Below are 20,198 nucleotides of genomic sequence, written 5' to 3' on the forward strand. Positions count from 1 at the left end.
GAAGGATTTTGAGACATGGGAGGGACAAAGTTGTGACATTGTCAACTACTGTGTCCTCTCTGTCTATCAGCATTCAATGGCCGCATGTTGTCTATCACTGCCACAACCTTTGGGAATATCCCTGGACTGAACAGAAATCTCTTCTCCCGAAACTGGCCTTATCATGTTCCCGACAGCTAGTGTGCAGGGACACATCAATCCACAAGGTTCCATTGTGAAGGTGTTCTTCAATATTCTCCAAGGGGGATAGGCTTCGGAAGGCCAGCCTGGGAACCAGGCGTGATTCATCTCCCTGTTCCTGTGGGAGAGAGGTCCAAGGACCAGAAACCTGGATGATAAAAAGAGCAGTTTGGACCACAGCCCACCTCCAAGTTTGCAACCCAAGAGCCAGAACACCAGATAGGGGGAGGGAAACCCCCACATTGTGAAATAGACGAAATCCTACCTGCAGGGGTGGGTGCGGAGATGCTGCAAAAGTTTTGTACTGTTGGCCCCCTAGGGGCTTCTCAAAATCGTAGAAAGCAAATAATTGAGGTAACTAACAGAATCTCGTTGAGAGTGGAATTTATTACTTTGTCTTTTCTTTTCAATTCATTGTACATTTTACCTTTTGTCATTTAAAATGAGCATGGAGACTTTGCTGGGGCCCAACTTTCCCAAATGGCTCAATTACAGAGAGCTGAGCCTCAAGCAAAATGTCAGAAGTACGAGAGAAGGAGAGTGGAGGGACAGGGTTGGCCCCAGCATAGCCAGGTTGGGCAGGCGGAGGGGTGATGCACGGTGCTCTCCTTTCTCAGATGGGTGGGCTCGCTATTGCGGGGTCAGTGAATATGGGTCACGTTTCACAGGAGGAAGTGGTTCTGTCTTACAACAGTGCCTAGTCCTTTAGCCCCAGCCCCATGGGAGACTCCTACCAGTAAGACATGTTCAGAAAAGCTCAATGAACCCCAGCCCAACATTAGGAACCAACTGAAAGGTCTGGTCACTTGTGGATGACAGTTTTTTTGTTTGTTTGTTTTTTGTTTTTGTTTTTTTTACTAAGGACAATTTTGCTAAACACATTTATCTGCCTTCTCTGGAAACCTTGAGCTAAATATGTTGATATTTCCACCTGAGGAAATATTTCACTGCAAAAATCAAGGCAACAGCGAACAAAAGCAAGAATACAATAAGAAAGAAAATGCCCACAGCCGTGATCCCACACGATAGCGTGACATCAGATACCTTGACTCCCCTCAGCAATGGCGGATTTGCACAAAGAGTGTCCTCTGTGTCCTCAAGTTTTTGCCTGTTTTCTTTGTACCAGTCTAAAAAGTAAATATTTGAGCAAGTGCAGTCTAGGGGATTTCCTCTTAAATTAATGGTCCTTTGCTGGGACAAGATGGGGAGGAGACCAGGTGGGATGCTGCTAATGCTATTGGAAGCTAGATTGAGATAGATCCCCTTAAGATGACTAAGAGCCTCAATGCTACTGGATGTCAGCCTGTTGTGACTCAGGTCTACATGATTCATTATCTTTAGACCCATGAAGGCTCCCTGGTCTATGAAGGAGAGATCACAGAATGATAAAATTAAGATTTCTAGGCTTTCCAGTATCTGGAGAGGGTTGGTGTTTTGGATATGCCCATTTGGAAAGTGGTTTCCCTGTAAGTTCAGATGCTGGAGCGCTGGCAGGCCGTCGAGGAGATGCTGATTGCTGGTGTCAAGGAGGCAGTGGGAGAGATTTAGAACCTTCAGAAGATGGAGGTTCTGGAAGGGACTTTGTGCAGCTTGAACACGTAATCGGGTAAATGCCAAATCCAGGAGTTCTAGCTGAGGACATTCTTGGAATGCCTCAGTCTTTAGACCCAGGGGTTCATTGTAGCTCAAGTTTAGACTTTGTAAATGAGATAGATTTTTGAGTTGCAGATTGCAACAATCAGAAGTTTCGATGTCATCGTGGCTTAGGTCAAGCAGATGAAGATTTTCTAGGTTTGCTAAGCAGCCAGTACCAAGGACAAGTCTCTTCATGTTGCCTTTAATGTAAAGGTGTGTAAGGGAGGGGAAATTGGCCGCATGGATTTGACACAAATTATCAAACTTATTTGCACTGAGAACCAGTTTCTTGAGGTTGTTTAGGCCCGTAACCCCAGAGGGTAATTCTTTCAGGTGAGTGGCTGAAAGGTCCAGTTCCTGGAGGTTAGTGAAGCAGTGGAATGTATTGGATGAGATGTCAAGGAAATGATGCTTCTGTAGGGAGATGCTCTCAACAGACATTTCACAGAGCCCCTCAAACGCAGAGGAACTAAGTTCTTCATCATCAATGTCCTCAAATGTCCCCAGCCAGAGAGACTGGATAGTAGAGTTCTGCAAACCCTTGAATATAACCAGGGAGCTGAGAGTCCCTCCAAAGTCCAAACTTTGGAAGACAGTTGACTTGAAAGCCCCAGGCTCTATCTCTGTAATGCCATTTCCCCTTAAGTTAAGGCTCAGGTTAGTGGCCGGCCGTAGAGATTGTATATCTTCTTTAGACAGGCGATGGATAGCATTATTCTGAAAATCCAGAACTTTCAGCTTCTCTGTTGGGAACTCTTTGGGGAGCTTAATGGAGGAGATATGGTTGCTTCCAAGATGTAGACTTTCTAAGTTTTTCAGATTGTGCACTGGGATAAACTCAAGACTGGACATTCCTGTTTGGATGAAGAACAGATGTTTCAGTGACCTGGGTCCATTAAGTGCTGTTTCTGCCATAAATATCAGGGGATTTGCAGTTAGCACAAGTGTGTCTAACTGATGTTGGCTTTGGAAGGTGTCTTCATGTATCCAGTAAATCTGGCACCTCAAAGAGATAAGAGTATTTAGCAATCATTTATACAAGGACAAAGAACAAACACCAGCACAAACATGGATTAAGAAATCCATTGTGTGCAATAGCAAAGTAGCCCAAGTTACTGAAAAGCAAAGTCGAACTTTCTTCCATACCCACAGAGCAGTTTATTGGGTTGGTGAACGGCCTTAGTTCTAAACACTCTGATTTAGTATTTATTCTATAGTCCTTGTCCCTTTAGAATGAACACTCAGGGATTGTTTTTGCGGGCAGTGGCGGGGGTGGGGGTGGGGTGGGATTAAGAAAAAAGCCCAGTGATTTACTTGATTGTAAAAATTAAACTATGATTTACTATAGGAGACTATATATATATCACACCACGGGCAAGTTAAAATCTTTATTAATTTTTTTTTGGGGGGGGGTTGATTAGTAAAGATTGAATCCAGGATTGAGCACATGCTAAGCACACAGTTTACCACTGGGCTATAGTCTTACCCACTTTTTTCATCAGTTAAATATGAAAGGGATTTATGAAGAACTATTGCATGTCAAATGACATCTGGGAAAATGCTCCTTGAGCTGGAGAACAGTAAAGACTCAGAAAACACCATCCTGATTTCACATCTAAAAACACTGGATTGATTACACACATGTGCACACGAATACACGTCCCTTTGCTGGCACATATGCACACTAACGGTTCCCTCCACTACCCACAAGTGGGTAGTGACATTGGCCATAGTATCTCACAATGGTGCCTGTCAACATGAAAGATGACTACAGTCGCTTGCTCTCCCACTCTGCAGGGGTGGGAAGCCCGGCATGGAGAGCTGCTAAGGGATGCAGATGTCATGAAAGCATCAGCCTCCTTCCCCTCCTTTCCACATAAACCAGTTGTATGCCCTCACTCGCTCCTGATACTTCTGGCCCTTTGTTCTCAAACATGGGTTCAGCATTCAGATACAGCTTTCAGGCTATATTTCTGCAACTGGAGTCACGATTCCGCCTTTAGAACGAATGATGGGATTTATCCAATTTGTGTAAAACAAACATAAAGTTAATAGAAGCCAGATGTAAGGGTGCTTGCTTGAATCCTAGCCCTCAGGAGGCAGAGGCAGGTAAATATCTGTGAGTTCAAGGCCAGCCTGGTCTACATAGTGAATTTGTACTACATAGAGAGATCATGTCTCAAAAATAAACAAACAAAACAGAAAAAACCAAAACAAACAAATCATCACCACCACCAACAACAAAATAAAATTAATAGAAGGATCTATGAGTTTCTTCTAAAATGTCATTGCCCAGTAATAGCCAACAATGTTAACATGCAGCATAATATGGCATCTGATTTGGCTAAGATTTGTTTTCATTTTGGCCATCAATACTCCTTAGAACAGCGAGTGATTCTCAACCTTCCTGCAACCCCTTAATACAGTTCCTCAGGTTGTGGGACTCCCAACCATAAAATTATTTTCATTACTACTTCTTAACTGCAATTTTGCTACTGTTATGATGTAACGTAAATATCTGACATGCTGAATATCTGATATGTGAGCCCTGTGAAAAGGTCATTCAACCCCCAAAGGGGTCATGACCCACAGGATGAGATCCACTGCTTTAGACCTTCCTAAACAGCACTGCTGTTGCAGAGCTGGAGAGCAGAATACTTTCCTCCTAGTTGACCCAATTTACAATACATCTTAGTACCAGAAATGTGTTCCTTGGGGAAGGACAGATAGACGAGCAGCTTATCTGTGGCCCTGTAGGAGGTATCGGAGATGCTTCAGATGTATAATGTGGTTTTGCTTAAGTAAAATGTCAAGAGCAGGCAAGGAGCTGAATTACCTACCGGGTTAAATCCAGAAAGGTGAGATTTACGAGTCTGCTGAAGGTCGTATTTTGAATTGTAGGCAAGAAATTAAAGCTGAACTCCAAACATTCTGTTGAATTTGGTAGAGTGCCAGGAATTTCACTGAGACCTAAATTTTCACAGCTGTATGTTTTGTTGGTTTCTTTCTGATGGGAGAAGCAATATAAATTAATTTTGGATTTAGTAATTTGATATACTATCTAGCAAAATTATTTATGATTTACCTTTTGAGAATCAGTCCCACATCTAGTAATCTTCCCCAAAAATATACTTGCAAAGACACAAAATGCTTATGCACAATCTTATTCACTACAGGTTTTTAGTAAGCTACCACCAAGAATAACAACAAAGCACTCGCTCTTGATTAGATTATGATTCAAATAAGTAAGTTGGTAAAAGACATTTGTAGTCCATCAGAGAACTTTGAATCATGGAATTAGATAATATTAAGAAAATTACATGCTTTGTTAGGAATGTATTGGCTGTAAGCCAAAATGCGGAGGGTACACCTCTAATCCAAGCACGTTGGAGAGAGTCAGGAAGATTATGAATTCAAGGATGATATGAGCTACACAGCAAGACCCTGTCTGGAAAAACAAACACCCCCCCAAACAAACAAACAAACAAAAACCAAGGGTATTTTCTATCATGCACAAGCCTGAGTTTAATCCTCAGTACTGGGAGAGAAAAGGATTGTCAATAGCCACACTATTATCAATATGAGTCTAGCTGAACAAAATGTGGTACTCCCTAGAGGAACCCTGCAGAAGTATTCTTGCCGAAAAGAAGCTTCCAAATGAAGGAATGAAGGAATTGGAATGTAGTCTAGACTTTAGGCCTAGCTTCATGTCTGTAAGTGAGTGACACAGCGAATTTAAGTTAAAACATCATAAAGTAGCAGTCACCCAAATACAGAAAGTGGAACGTTCTATATTGTAAGCAACCGGGGAAGGTAGGGGGCAGAGGAAGGGAGGAAGAGGAGGAGGTCAGAAGAGCTTTTTAGATAAAGGGGGGTTGGTGATATGTCTCAGTGGGCACTTGCCACCAACCCTGTCAACCTGAGTTTGCTCCCTGGGAACCCACAGGATAGAAAGAACCAACTCTTGCACTTGGTTCTTGCAAGTTGACTCCACCCACACACATGTCATGGTGTGTCCTCACATGCTTGCATATGCACAGAAAATAACTGTTTAAAAGCTATTTTATAAGAAAAAATATCCATAATTACTTATATAAGCAAATAATAGATTAGCCCTTGTTTAGATTATGTTTTTTAAAAAGCTAGGAAAAGACATTTTATAAACAATTGGAGAATTTTGAAGACAGGATTTGATGATATTGAGAAATAATGAATTTGAGAGAGAGAAAGAATATGAATTTTTTAACATTAATGGCTAATATGATTATATAAAAGAAATGGTCTTAGATTTTTTTTTTCTAGATGCGGATTAAAGTAGCTAAAAATAAAGTGACAGGTTTGATATTTGCTTTAACATACTCTGGCAAAAATAAAAAAAAAAGAAAGAAAGGAAAAGAGACAAATCATTCCATAGTCCCAGCCCTTGGGAGGTAAAGACAGGAGGATTGCTGCAAATTCTAAGCCAGTCTGAGATAGTAAGACCCTGACTCAACAAACAAACAAACAAACAAACAATGCAAAGGAACAGAGCGGGAGGGAAGAGACAGAGTTGGGTGGACAAGTTTGAAGACAAACGCTGACCGTCCTTGAATAGTGAGCGATGGCTATTTGGAAGTTCTGCTAACTATTTTGTAACAAATTTTCTTAATACAATATTAAAAGGAAAACTAAGTAACACAGATCTTGGGTGTTTCAACCTTGAAATGTGAATTATTTCCCCTTCTAGGATCTCTAGGTTGTGACTACCAGGCTGTGGGTCTTTGGACCCACCCTGTGTCCAACTTAGTTGACGATCCTGAAATCTGACAGGCATTGCCTCTTAAATCCCTAATCCAAGATACAGATCTTGAACTAAGTAGAAATGGGAAGATATTCATCAGAAGTCCACAGAACTGTAGAGTCATGGTTTATCTGGTGTTGTTGTAGGGTCATGCATGGCTGGTGTGTGTGTGCATGTGTGTGTGTGTATGTGTGTGTGTGTGTGTGTGTGTGTGTGTGTGTGTGTGATTGGGGGTGGGGCAGGTAAGAAGGTCTGGTGATGTGTATCCTGCCGAGGGAGGCTCCTAGCTAAGAAAAGTATCATTGGAGATACAAGAAGATGAGCAACAGGGGCCACCAGTGCTCATCTCATCTCACATCTTAGGTGAACTCATGTAACCACCGGTCTCCTGGTCTTTCCTTATCACACACCTGCTCTCCAGTGGCCCATGAGGCTGTCCCACCACACTCTAGTTCAGTTGCCTTCCTACTGTTGACTACAAACAGATTTTCCAGCAGGAAACAGAAGTACACACACCTTCCTTTTCTCCTGAACGGCACCATTTTAATCATTTTTTTGCTTAACTCCATTTCCTGCTCAATGATGTACTTTTTCCTAGCTCCACTAAGCATGCGCATCTACAGGAAACCACTGGTTTCCTTCTATTCTGTGAGGCTATTACAACTGCCGATGATGAAAATGCCGTATTTATACTTCCCTGTAATTTATCCTCCATATTTATAGGCCCAAAGTCCTCTCTGCACTGTCACAAATCCATCCACATAATGTCCTTGAAATGCACACATTGCATTTAAAACCTAGATTAAGCTGACTGGTGAGGAAGAGCATGTTACAAGACTCTGTGCCTGGTGCCCATGAATGTGGCTCACCCAGAGAGAACCTGTGCGGACGGCTGTGGGCTCAGTGTTGCTGTGGTTCTTGTTAGCTTGGAGGAGACATTTTTCTCTTCTAGTCCCTATTGGCATATCTGACTTCATGTACATATGGATAAAGGGGAGCCCGCCAGTCTGTCTGGCTCTATTATAGTTACACAGTGAAAGGCCTAAGGCTACCGATTCCCCCTTCTGAATATACACGCCTAGGACGCTGAAATTATTCCCTCTTTCAGCCTCTCCTGGGCCTTCTAAGCACTTTACGGCACAAATGGGATTAGAAAGTGGAGGCTGCAAAAAAAAAAAAAAAAAAAACCAAAAAACTCTGCTGAGCCAGGGGCCAAGGGAGCTTCTAGATGGAGGAAAGGCAAAGAAGTGAAGTAGTTCTTTCACCACAGAAAAAAAGGCGAGGCAGGCAGGCAGATCACCAGAGCATGTTCCACAAATCTCCGCGAAGACGGAAATAGCGATGGCCCTGCTGCCCCTGATTTCGAGGAGGACGGGGGATGACAAGAGTTAGTTAGAATTTCAAACCAAACATGTCTTGGGCTCCACACACAGCCGCCCCTACCGTTTCTTGCAGTCAGAGTTTTACAATAAGAATTGTTATGACCATGAGAGTTAGCAACATAAAGAAGCACTGGACAGTTTTTTTCCCAGTTGATTTTACTTATTTATTTTTAATTAATCTATTTTTACATCCTAGCCTCAGTTTCCCCTCCCTCCTCTCTTCCCATTCCCTCCTTCCACCACCCCTGTCCACCCCCAACCCACTCTTCCTCTGTTTTTGTTCAGAAAGGGGCAGGTCTCCCATGGGTACCAACAAAGCATGGCACATCAAGTTACAGTAAGACTAAGTTCCTCCCCTTGTATTTAGGCTGGACAAGGCAATCCAGTATGAGGAACAGGTTCCCAAGAGCCAGCCAAAGCTTTAGGGACAGCCCCTGTTCCCGTTGTTAGGAGTCCTGCAAGTAGACCAAGCTGCACAACTGTCACACATGTGTAGAGGGCTTAGGTCAGTTCTCTGGTGGTTGGTTCAGACTCTGTGAGTTCCTATGAGCCAGGTTAGTTGTTTCTGTGGGCTTTCTTGTGATGTTTTTGACCTCTCTGGCTCCTACGATCCTTCCTTCCTCTCTTCAGCAGGATTCCTTGAGCTCGGCCTAATGTTGGCTGTGGGTCTCTGTATCTGTGTCCATCAATTACTGGATAAAGCCCTGTTATAGAATATTTTAAGGTGTGTTACTGTTGTTTATGTTGCATTTAACTCTGTGAAGCTGTATTACTGTGTCTATCTAAAATACCCGATGGTCTAATAAAGAACTCAACGGCCAATCGCAAGTCAGGAGAAAGGATAGATGGGCTGGCAGGCAGAGAGAAGAAATAGAAGGAGAAATCTAGGAGGTTGGAGGAAGAGAGATCAAGTAGCCAGAGGAGGAGGAGGAGGAAGGACTCCAGGGGACAACCACCCAGCTACACAGCCACACAGCTACACAGCAAGCCATGGAGTAAAAGTAAGAATTACAGAAGTAAGAGAATGGGAAAAGCCCAGTGGCGAAAGGTAGATGGGATAATTTAAAGAAAGCTGGCAAGAAACAAGCCAAGCCAAGGCCAGGCATTCATAATTAAGAATAAGACTCTGTGTGTGATTTATTTGGGAACTGGGTGGTAGGCCCCCAAAAAGAGTAAAAACAAAACAAAACAAACAAACAAAAAACCACCAACAGCCAGGTGTTGGTGGTGCACGCCTTTAATCCCAGCACTCGGGAGGTAGAGCCAGGCGGATCTCTGTGAGTTCGAGGCCAGCCTGGGCGACCAAGTGAGCTCCAGGAAAGGCGCAAAGCTACACAGAGAAACCCTGTCTCGAAAAACCAAAAAAAAAAAAAAAAAAAAAAACACCAACAAAGTCTCTTTGATGACAATTGGGGTAGTCACCAACATGATCACAGGAGATGGCGAGTTCAGTCTATATATCCACTATGTACTACTAGGCGGCTTAGCTGGGGTCATCCTTGTAGATTTGTGGGCATTTCTCTTGTATCAGGATTCTACCTGACCTCGAAATGCCTCATTTTTTCCAGTTATCTTTCAGTACTCTTACCCTCCATCCACTCCCCAACCAGATTCCTCAAGTTCCCATCCCTACTCACCCCCACCACACCCAGGACATCTCTTCTGTTTCCCCTTCCCTGGGAGATCCACCTATTCCCCACCGTGGTCCTTCCTTGTTACCTAGCCTCTTTAGGTATACCCAAAGGATGCTCAATCATACCACAAGGGCACTTTCTCAACTATGTTCATAGCAGCATTATTCATAATAGCCAGAACCTGAAAACAACCTAGATGCCCCTCAACTGAAGAATAGATAAAGAAAATGGGGTACATTTATACAATGAGGTATTACTCAGTTGTAAAAAAAATAATGGCATCATGAAATTTGCAGGCAAATGGATGCAGCTAGAAAAGATCATCCTGAGTGAGGTAACCCAGACCAAGAAAGACAAACATGGTATGCACTCACTCATAAGTGGATATTAACTGTAAAGTAAAGGAGAACCTTGATTTTATTTTTTAAGGCTGGAAGTGTGAACATGTGCGTGCTCACACACACACACACACACACATACACACACACACACTCACTCTCATTTAGTCCTTTTGAATGTAAGGTTTTGTAAGTTACATATATTCAGTTTATATCTCCTTAAGAACAAGGACATATGAGCAACACCTCCACCCCACCCAACGCAGCTGGGGTTCGTCAAGTTCAACGAATTGCAGTCTGGGAGTTCTAGCCCAGGCTCTAGAGAGGTCTCCAGCCCAGGTAGTTGGGCACTACTATGATCTCTTTGTGATGAGGAAGCATGGTCCTGCCCAGGGCCATGGCACTCTAAGTGGGGCAAGGAGACCCACATGCAGGCCTTGGGCAGTCCACCCCAGCATCTTGCAGCATCAGGCAGATAGGCACTGCTATGGTGAGCAATGTGTGGAGTGAGATGGGAGAGAGACAGAGACAATAGTTTATGTCCTGTGGGTGGCTTCGTGGCCACCCAGGGCCATGGTGATGTCTAGGCCTGGGCTTCTGCTGGGGATCCTGTCTGGGTTCATAGCTCTGATGGAGCCATGGTCTGTGTTGATGCTCATGGATCCTTCCTGATACCCCCAAAGGCAGAGAGGACAGGGCTGTGCAGAGTTGGCCCTGCCCCTCCCTGACTGCAACACTGAGGAGAACTGGTCCTGCCCCTCACTGGCTGAAGCACCCAGGAGAGAGAGCCCTACACCTCACCTGGGCTGCACAATAGCGCTGACTCTGTTAGCAGGGGCCTGGGCAAACTGGCCCTGAAGGCATGAGAATGGGAGAGCAGGCCACGCCCCTATTTTTGCCAATGGTGGCATGGGTGAGGGAAAGATTCCCTCCTCTCCTTGCCTCTCACCACCTGCAGCCGGTGGGGGACCAGACCCAACCCCTCACCAGCTGCAGCACTCGGGAGAGCAGGCCCTGCACCTCACCTGGGCAGCACAATAGAGCCAACCCTGTCGGTGGAGGTGTGGTTGAGCCAGCCTGAGGTTGTGAACACGGGAGAGCCATTCCCACTACTCATTTGTCTAGTGGCAGCATGGGTGGGGGGAAAATATGTCTCCCCCCACCACCACCCATCAATGCCTGAGGTAGATGGGAGAACTGTCCCTGTCCCACAGCAGCTGCAGTACTCGGGAGAACGGGCCCTGGACTTCAACTGGGCAACACAATAGAGCTGACACTGTTGATGGAGGTGTGGGTGAGCCAGCCCCGATGTTGAGAGCATGGGAGAGTGATCTCCATTACTCATCTGTCTTGTGGCAGATGGGTGGCAGAGAGATGTTCCCCCCCCCCCATCAATGCCCAAGGTCATAAAAACAGGAGAGCTGTCCCTGCCCCTCATCAGCAGCAGCACTCTGGAGAGTGGCCCCTACACCTCAGCTGGGCAACACAGTAGAGCTGGCCCTGAAGGTGTGGGTGTGGGAGAACCGACCCTGAGGGTGTGAAAACCAGAGACAGAGAACTGGCTCCCCACCGCTTGCTTTTTGCTGCAAGGGATGAACCAGCCAGGGCAATGCTGGAGAACCCATCCTGATGAAGACAGGGGCAAGCTGGCAGGCCCACCAACCCTGCAACCTACCCAGGCCCAGAACCAGAATTATAGGTTGGCCCACCCCAACATCTAACTACCCCATCTGTGATCTGCTGGAGCATGGAGGGTGGTCAGTCCTATGCCCTAGGGTTGCAGGATCTCCACAACACAGGGCAGCAATGGGGTGTCCAGGAAGAGTTCCAGTGAGGGCCCATCATGGATGGTGCAGCAGAGACCAGGGGCCTGGAACCAGACCAGTGATTCTTTGCGATGAATGCCTGCTTGTAAAGAGGTATGGGTAAAGGGGTTTACTGTGTGACTCACTGTGACACACTGCAGCTTCCATGACAATATATTCCCCTTCTTTTTTTCCCTTTTTCTCTTAAATTTTATTTTGTTTTATTTGTGGTAAGGCGAGAGATAGGTGGAATTGGGAGACATGATGTGAAAGACACAAAGAATTAAAAAAAAAAAAAAGAACAGGGACATATAATCACAGCACCATTATCAAATTCAGAATGTTTAACATCGATTCTGGTTATTATTCAACAGTCCATAATTTTGCTAGCCGCTGCCTTGCTGGCCTCCAAGATAATTTTCTGGTTTTTTCAATCTGGAATCATACCTTGCATTTGTTGTCAAATTTCCACAGATTCCTCTACTCTGAGGCAATTCTTCAGCCTCTTTATGACACTGGTTTCTCTCTCTCTCTCTCTCTCTCTCTCTCTCTCTCTCTCTCTCTCTCTCTCTCTCTCTCTCTCTCCCTCCTGCCTTCCTTTCTTTTTGAAAGAAAAAAATGTAGGCTCACGTGTGCCAGAGGAACATCTTTTATCGTGGTTCTATGTGTTTCCTGATCTTGGATTCAGGTAGAAGCTACATTTTGGTAGAAGCTCTTTCTCACCACCATAACCAGGGGCAGCATTTCGGGTGGGTTTTACCAGCAGGGCATGGGGTCATAGAGTAGAGGAATGAGCAACCTTCAGAGGATGCTGCAAAGCAACAGACAGCTCCACCAATGCCAGGACCACGTGCCTTGGGTGAATTTTCTCCACCATGCCACAGCTCCCTGGTCCCCACGTGATTATTCTTTCTGGAGGTGGACAGTTTCCAAAGTTGCTTTTCCCCTTTTCTGCCTCGGCTGGCTGCACTGCCGACAGGGCCCATCCTTCTTAATGTGAACGTCTGTGCCAGCAGAGCGGCGGCGGCAAAGCCACTCAGAGGGATGCAACCACACACACCCTGCTCTGTGTCAAGAAGCATTTGTTTAGGAGCCACACTGCAGTGCACCGGGACCCAGGCCAGCCACTTTGTCTTCAGCTTGGGCTCAGATCCCGGCCTTTTTCACCTAGAGCAGGGCTCCTTTGTGTTTGCAATCCCCTCTCCCTCCAGGCATTCCTTTGCATTTTTTCAATCAGGATGTTATTTTGTTTCTGCTGTACCTCAACTGCCTCCCACCCCACTGTATTTTCTGTCCTTGCAAGCATTGAGAAAGTTTTTTCTAATTTGGAAGCCTTTGCATTTCACTCGAATGCTTATTCCCTGCTTTTCAGACGTCTAGTGCACTTGACACATGCATGCATGAGGATTTGGAAACACTGACCCGCCACCCCCACACCTCCCTTTAATCACACCTTGATCCAAAGGAGCAGTTTGACTGGTAAGCTAAATTCCAGAGCAAAGATTACTCTCTGAAAACAAAACAGCCAATGAAGGGAACACTCCCAGGGAGGCACATCCCTAAAATGGTGTTGTCAAGCTGACTCCTCCAGGTGAAGGACATTCCAATTAAACCTGCTTTGTTTTCTGTTCCTCTACAGCAGTGGTTCTCAACCTGTGGGTCAAGATCCCTTTTGGGGTGTGTGTGGAACGATCCTTTCACAGGGGTCACATATCAGACATCCTGAATATCAGGTATTTACATTACGATTCATGACAGTGGCAAAATTACAGTTATGAAGGAGTAACGAAAATAATTTTGTGGTTGGGGGTCACCACAGTATGAGGAACTCTATCAAAGGGTCGCAGCGTTAGGAAGGTTGAGAACCACTGCTCTACAGAATTAGCCTGCTTGTCTCCAAGCTCACAGCACTAACTCTGTGTTGCCTGGGCTTCCCTTTTTCCCAGCGGTAGCTTGGGGATAAGAAACTCACCCTGCAGGTGTGCTGTGAGAAGGGGCCTCAGTCCTGAGCAATAGGAGAGCCCACTACAGGGGTCATCTCACTCCCCCATCATCTAAAGCTCCCGGGGGAGCTGGTGCATCTGTGAACTTGGAGTTCTTCCAAAGAGGGCACCGCCAAGTAAAGCCCACCCCATTCCTAGACACAGAAGGACTTGGTCTTACCCTGGTTTTGAGTGGCTGTCCGTCAAGACCAAGATGAGCCCATTCGAAATGGGTGTGGGGGAGTAAGTCTGCAGGCCCAGGGCACTATTTCAGGGTGCATTGAAAATGTTACAACAGTAGCAATTACAGAGCACTGGATTCCAGCTACTCTGCACATTTGCCAGTCTCTAAAGGCCTGGTCATGGTTGTAATTTTGTTACACGCATACAAATAACATGGGGCATTTAGCAACAGATAGATTCTCTGTGGAGTATTCATGAGTTTTTATTATAATTTTCTCAGAATTTGGTGTAGGTTGGAACTTAAGCCAAAACATTTATTAAAATATTAATTCTGACTTCTACTCAACATGCATATATATATATGTGCACGTATGTATATATCAGTTTTTGAGCTGTGAAGGTTAGAAATATGAAACAATTAATCTTCCAGAAGAAAATGTGGGATAATATCATCATAGCTTTGGGGTAGACAAAGATTTCTTAAAATGGACAGAAATGTACTGAAAATTAAGGGAAGAAATGTTAAATCAAGTTATAATAATATGAAGAACTTCCAGTTGACACAAGATACCTTTAGGAAAGTTGAAAGGGAAGTCTCAGAGTAGAGGAACATATTGGCTATCAAATCAAGAAAACAAAGGGAAAATGGGCCAAAGACTTAAGCATTTCTCACACACAAATGTAGCTGTAGAGTGCTGGGGGTGTATCAGTGTCACAATGCTCGTCTAGAATGAGAGCGACACTGGGTTTGATTCTCAGCAGTACAAGAAGACAGGAAGTGTGTAAACAACTGTGAACATTCATCAGAGAAATCGAAACCGAATCCCAATGAAATACTACTTCCCAACCATCAGGATGGCTCACATTTAATATCAAATGTTAACAAGACTCTGGAGCAATGAGCAGTCACACATACTGCCAATGACTGCTAATTAGTAGCAATGTTTTATAACGCTGGCAATGTCACACACACACACACACACACACACACACACACACACACTTTATGGGAAAATATATCTACTCAGGTACTCATATAACATACATTTGTATATTTGTTTACTAAAGAAAGGCATAATCAAGAAAGCCCAAAACCAGTATCATACATAACTCTCAGAAAATTATAAACAATACAGTTTTCTATTAACAGTAGAGTAATAAATAAATGGTGGGGTCTTCTACCAAACAGTGTCATTCAACAGTAGGAGTCAACAAATGACGATTGTGCATGTCATCAGAAAGTGTCACCAATTTAATATCAAGAAAAAGGAGGCAGGTAAAAAGAATTCTAACATTATGCCCCCTCCCCCCACTGTGTAAAGTTATTTTTTTGGCAGGCATAAAAGCAGCCATGATGACAGAAGTTAGAAAATTGGATATCTTAGAGGAACTAATGACCTGGAGGAGGCTTGAGGGCTTCTGAGGTATGGAGTACACACTGTGTCTTGAGTTGTATTGGGAATACCTGGATGTGTTTATTGGGGAAACTGCAATTAACTGCATATGGAGGGCTTTGTGAATGTTCTGTGTGTTTTGCTTCGGCAAAAGTTGAATAAGCTGAAAAGGAAGCAAAACCAAACAAAACCCTTATTATCACACTAGATGAGCTCATGACGGTGAGTCATAGGAACAGACAGGCAGCAAGAGCCTAACTATGCTTGAAGTGGGACGAGGAAGAAGAGAAAGCTGGGAGAAGGGTGGGTAGAACCAAGGTGATTTGAACGCAGGAAAGGACCTTTGTGAAAAATCAAAGGCACATGTTTCTCCTAACCCACCCTGCTTGCTCCCACTTATCTGTGGCTAAGAGGTCTGGAACCCTCAGGAACACGTTCCCATCATGTTTATGTATTAAACAGCCTTAGAATCCTGCTGCTTAGAAGGAAAAATGAGAGAATGAGGGAGACCAGCTCCCTCTTATTCTTCCAGGGTACTCTTGAGCAGGGGGGAAATAAGGAATATATAGATAGAAGGACAGAGAGACAAAGAGAGACAGAGAGACAGAGAAAGAGACACAGAGAGAGAGAGACAGAGAGAGAGACAGATAGAAAACAGGATAACCTCAGAAGGGCCTGGGTCTGAACACACCAGCCCCTCCTGGCTCTACTAAAGGGCTTTTTAAAGGAATGCCAAGAGGCGAGGCAAAAGACCTCCCCCAACACAGCCAAGTGCAGACCATTTCAAACACCTGGTGACCTTGCACGTGGACAGGCCATCCCCTAATGCAGCCCTGCTGTGTAAAACAAGCTCCGATCTCACTAAAAAACCCTTGTGGACTCCCACAAGAGAAGAGGGAAGAGAAAATAGAGGTCTAATATTAATGGAATGTGTTGCAAGGCTACTTAAAATGAGGCACGTGTCAGAAGGCAGCCACGGGGTAGAGATGGGGACTGTTGTGTTACACTTCCAAAACGGAAATCTTCACGCTAATGCAGGGCCTTTAGTGATCTGGGACACCGAGCTCTACTCCCATCAACTGAAAGGCATGATACTGAAGGTCTACCACAGGCAATTTCCCTCTTTCTGCCTCATTCTTTTTTTCTCTGCCAAAGCAGGGGCCATGTACAAAAGGGAACTGGCAACTCCAGAGCCTGGTGACCTGCGTGAGTGGCTGAGGACTTCACTAGCTCTGCTGGAAGTTTCCCAGCAGAGCTGGCCCTTCCTGGACTTCTTGTGGTCTCAGAAGGGTTGCACAGGCCCTTAGGTGCAGGGTTTTTTTTTTTTTTTTTTTTTTTTTTGGTTTTTCGAGACAGGGTTTCTCTGTGTAGCTTTGCGCCTTTCCTGGAACTCACTTTGGAGACCAGGCTGGCCTCGAACTCACAGAGATCCGCCTGGCTCTGCCTCCCGAGTGCTGGGATTAAAGGCGTGCGCCACCACCGCCCGGCAGGTGCAGGGTTTTGAGAGTTGAACTACTAAGTTAAGAACAGAGCGCTGCAAATAGCCTAGTTTTGAAGAATGAATGGGAGGATTATCCCAGCTAGGGAGGCTGTCAGCAAGTGACTGGCATTGGTCCTTGGTCACTGAGAAGGGGATGCCCCCATCTCTATCTCTTTAAGCCATCTACCTGGTGTGTGAATTTGACCTCCCAATTTGCATGAGTTGAAGCTGGGGCTGATGAAGGCCCTTTCTCCTTTTATTTCTTTTATAGACTGAGTTGTCTCCCCTCCTCCCAACTCCGAACTTCTTACATTGAAGCCTTAACTCCCAGAACCTTGTGTCTCATGTGGCTATGACTGGAGACAAGGCTTTTCAAGATAAATTACAGTAAAATAGGGAAATCTAGGTAGGTCCTAATCCAACACAACTAACCCTCAACAAGAGAAAACTAAACACAGCTAAGCATGGGGGGTGGTACACGGTAGATACACAAGAAGACAGCCATTTACAAGCCAAGACAAAAGGAAGATGACCTTGCTACTACCTTCCAGCCTCCAGACATGACAGCAGCCACCTACAAGCCAAGAAGAAAGTGCTCAGAGGAAGGTGACCTTGCCACTATCTTGATCCTGGATTTCCAGCCTCCAGAAAGGGCAAACAGCAGATTCCTATCATGTATTTCCCCCACTCTTCAGCACTGGTTCTGGAAGCCTGAGGAAACTAATATACCATCCCTGCCTTGATTGTTCTAGGTATCCTATCTCTGCTTGGTCTGAGGACAGCCTGAGTCCACTCAAATACACAGCTAACAAGCTTCTGTTTGTTTCTGTTCCAGACTTCATTCAAGTCCTGGCTTTGGCTTTGATTTATACCCTTGTCTGGAAAGTCTTTGCCTTGAGTTTTAGATCATTGGTCTGCCTATGGTCTCAGATTCATTTTGCCCCCAGCTATCCCTGGCTTATATTCTCTTTTCAGTCCCAAAGTAGGAAAGGAACTTACTAAGCCACCCCTTTCTGTGTGTACCCTTTGTCAAGCATGCCCATGTGGGACTGGCCCCTTGCCAGAGTCAAGGACAGTATGAGAAAGGTTGAATCATTTTAAGATGGCAAAGGACTGAGCTCTCTCTCTCTCTCTCTCTCTCTCTCTCTCTCTCTCTCTCTCTCTCTCTCTCTCTCTCTCTCTCCTCTCTCTCTCTCTCTCCATTTTTCTCTACAACTTCCCACTGGTTGATAAATATTGTTACAGTTCAAAACAGAAGGTTGGAGTTGGCTTGGTTCTCAGATTTACTCCTGTGGGTTAGTTTAACAGATGGAAGGGTGTCCACCTGGAGGAGAAAACCAATCTTATTCAGAGTGATCCTGTAAATGTTCTGAAACCTGGTATGGGCCTCTCCTTACTAGTCTTCACTACAACAGCCGAGAAACCAAAGGGCTGTGTGGAAAGTGGCCATGTGCTGGGATGCTGCACACACAGCTCTCATGGCTTAGGTGTCAGGGTTGAGAAGGTCTGCTCTTTGCATGGAAAGTCTGTTGATATCCCCCATTGTCCTCTTTAGGACTGTAGAAACTTAAAGCCAAGGCTCAGATGAGTCTGTGTGCCATATCTCAAATTTTTCAGCAAGAGTCAGCTGGGTAGAGACAAATAGTTTGGACTCACCTCAATGCACATCTGATCCAAGGAGGTGATAGTTTCACAGCTGGCTGAAAAGAGTGCCACTAAGAGGAAGCAGCTGATGTCCAGAGCCATCCCAGGTCCAGAGCAAGCCCAGCTGGGCAGGATTATCTAATGCTCAGAGCCAAGCAGTATAATCACAGTCTAATAGCCCTGGCAATTTGGCAGGCATAGAGTTACTCAGAAGGTTGATCTTAGAACTGAAATGCTGTGAACTACTCAGCAGTTGTAGATCTGTGCTGCAAAAGAGGAAAAAAAAAAAGGGGAAGTTCTTTCTGCATACCAACCATCTTGGCCAAAAATAACTTAGAGCTCTGCCCCAGGATGGCCCAGTGCATTTCCTGACCAATGTGGACCAGTGGAGCAGTCCTCTAGAGTCTCACTGTGATGCTTCCCATTGGCTTGAAGCCAGTTTCAAGGGTGTGGTCCACTGGACCAGCTTCTCGTCTCTTTCCTCGTGAGAGGCTGGAAGTGCCGGAATCTGGACTCACACTGGATGCCACTTCGCTAGCTGTTCTTGGGGGTGACTAAGAGAAGTGCCGGAGCACGCTGGCAGGGGCAGAGAGCTCTGCTCCAGCGGATGGGAGGGCTGTAAAACTGGGAACCAGGGCAGGAGATGACAGGCTCCACTGTCCTGCTAGCTGACCCTCAGCTGCTGCCTGGACCACTCCTGATCTTCCTATAGAAGGAGCTTACTTTCTCACTCACTCTGATAACTTGGGGCTGCAGTTTTAACAGTTTGGGTGGAAGCCCCTCACAACTGGTTCAGTTAAACAAGGCAGCTTTAAAAGACATAAGCAGCCTGGCCGAGGGAGAAGAACTAAGCGCCCCTGCCTGGGGTCCCTTTTGCCTTAGAAATAATTCTGAAGCCTTGGGATGTACCTCAATTGGTAGAGTGATTTCTTAGCATGCTTGGAACCCTGAGTTTGGTCCCTCGGCACCCCATAAAACAGTTATGGGTATACCCCCATAATTTCAGGAGTAGGGAGATAGAGAGCCAAGAGGATGGGCAGTTCAAGGTCATAAGGAGTTTGAGGCCAGCCCAGGCTACAGGAAACCCCGTTTAAGTGAAGGGTTGGGGGAGGAGGGAGATAAAAAGAAACAGAGAAAACCCTCTGGGAGGGTGGTACTTATTAGGATGGTCAAGGTGTGGCAGAAATAGAGAAAAGGTTCAAGCATTTACCCAGTAAACTGAGCTACCCCAGTCTTTTTCTATTCTTGAACCAGTTGATATATGGGGGATAATTGGGGTGGCTGTTCTTCCATTCCACTTCCAAGAGCCCAGTTCCTAGTTCAGATTCCAGTGACCTTAGATCTACTCACCTGTGTTACTACCACTGATAAAGGGATCAAAGTAGCCACCACTTACTAAGTATTTATTAGCCAGCAGGCCAGACTTTATTTTGGTTTAGGTGCATTTCTTTAGACTACAATATTCTCTCTCTCTCTCTCTCTCTCTCTCTCTCTCTCTCTCTCTCTCTCTCTCTCTCATTTTATACTTGTAGAAACTGATGACTTGGAGAGATTAAATTACTTCCTCAAGACTCCACCACCAGAGCATGGTGGAGCTGGGCTTCAGATCCAGGTGGCCTCACAGAAGAGACACACTTCCACTCTCCGTGGTAAGAAGAAAGCGGCCCCCCCTAAAACAGCGGAATAGTAGGCAGAACAGAGAAGGGTTCACCTGTCAGTCTTAGCAGAGGCTGAAAATGGGCCTGAAAAGCTTCTCACTTG

At 45.2% G+C, this 20,198-nt stretch overlaps 1 protein-coding gene across 2 annotated transcripts; it reads right to left on the bottom strand.

The window, feature by feature from the left end:
• Positions 1-549: 549 nt before the first annotated feature.
• On the bottom strand, positions 550-18,739 carry Cd180 (CD180 molecule). Of its 2 annotated transcripts, none has more exons than XM_042261730.2 (3): positions 18,450-18,739; positions 4,656-4,822; positions 550-2,669 (listed from the first exon to the last, which is right to left on the bottom strand). In XM_042261730.2, exon 3 carries the CDS (start codon positions 2,665-2,667, stop codon positions 1,090-1,092), a length of 1,578 nt encoding a protein of 525 aa, XP_042117664.1. In that variant the 5' UTR covers positions 2,668-2,669; positions 4,656-4,822; positions 18,450-18,739; the 3' UTR covers positions 550-1,089. The 2 variants fall into 2 exon arrangements, with proteins under 2 accessions (XP_042117664.1, XP_015856785.1); XM_016001299.3 differs by having other exon boundaries at positions 550-2,818; positions 18,450-18,737.
• Positions 18,740-20,198: the final 1,459 nt, after the last annotated feature.

Source organism: Peromyscus maniculatus, chromosome 15 (assembly GCF_049852395.1).
Source record: "Peromyscus maniculatus bairdii isolate BWxNUB_F1_BW_parent chromosome 15, HU_Pman_BW_mat_3.1, whole genome shotgun sequence".
Classification (NCBI taxonomy): Eukaryota; Metazoa; Chordata; class Mammalia; order Rodentia; family Cricetidae; genus Peromyscus; species Peromyscus maniculatus.

Coding starts and splice junctions, on each gene's coding strand:
- Cd180 (XM_016001299.3), bottom strand. CDS start 18,539: ATGGCTCTGGACATCAGCTGCTTCCTCTTAGTGGCACTCTTTTCAGCC. Junction 4,823..18,449: donor TGGATCAGATGTGCATTGAG/GTGAGTCCAAAC, acceptor TTCTCCCATCAG/AAAGAAACCAACAAAACATA. Junction 2,819..4,655: donor ACCTTTCTGGATTTAACCCG/GTAGGTAATTCA, acceptor TATCTCTTTGAG/GTGCCAGATTTACTGGATAC.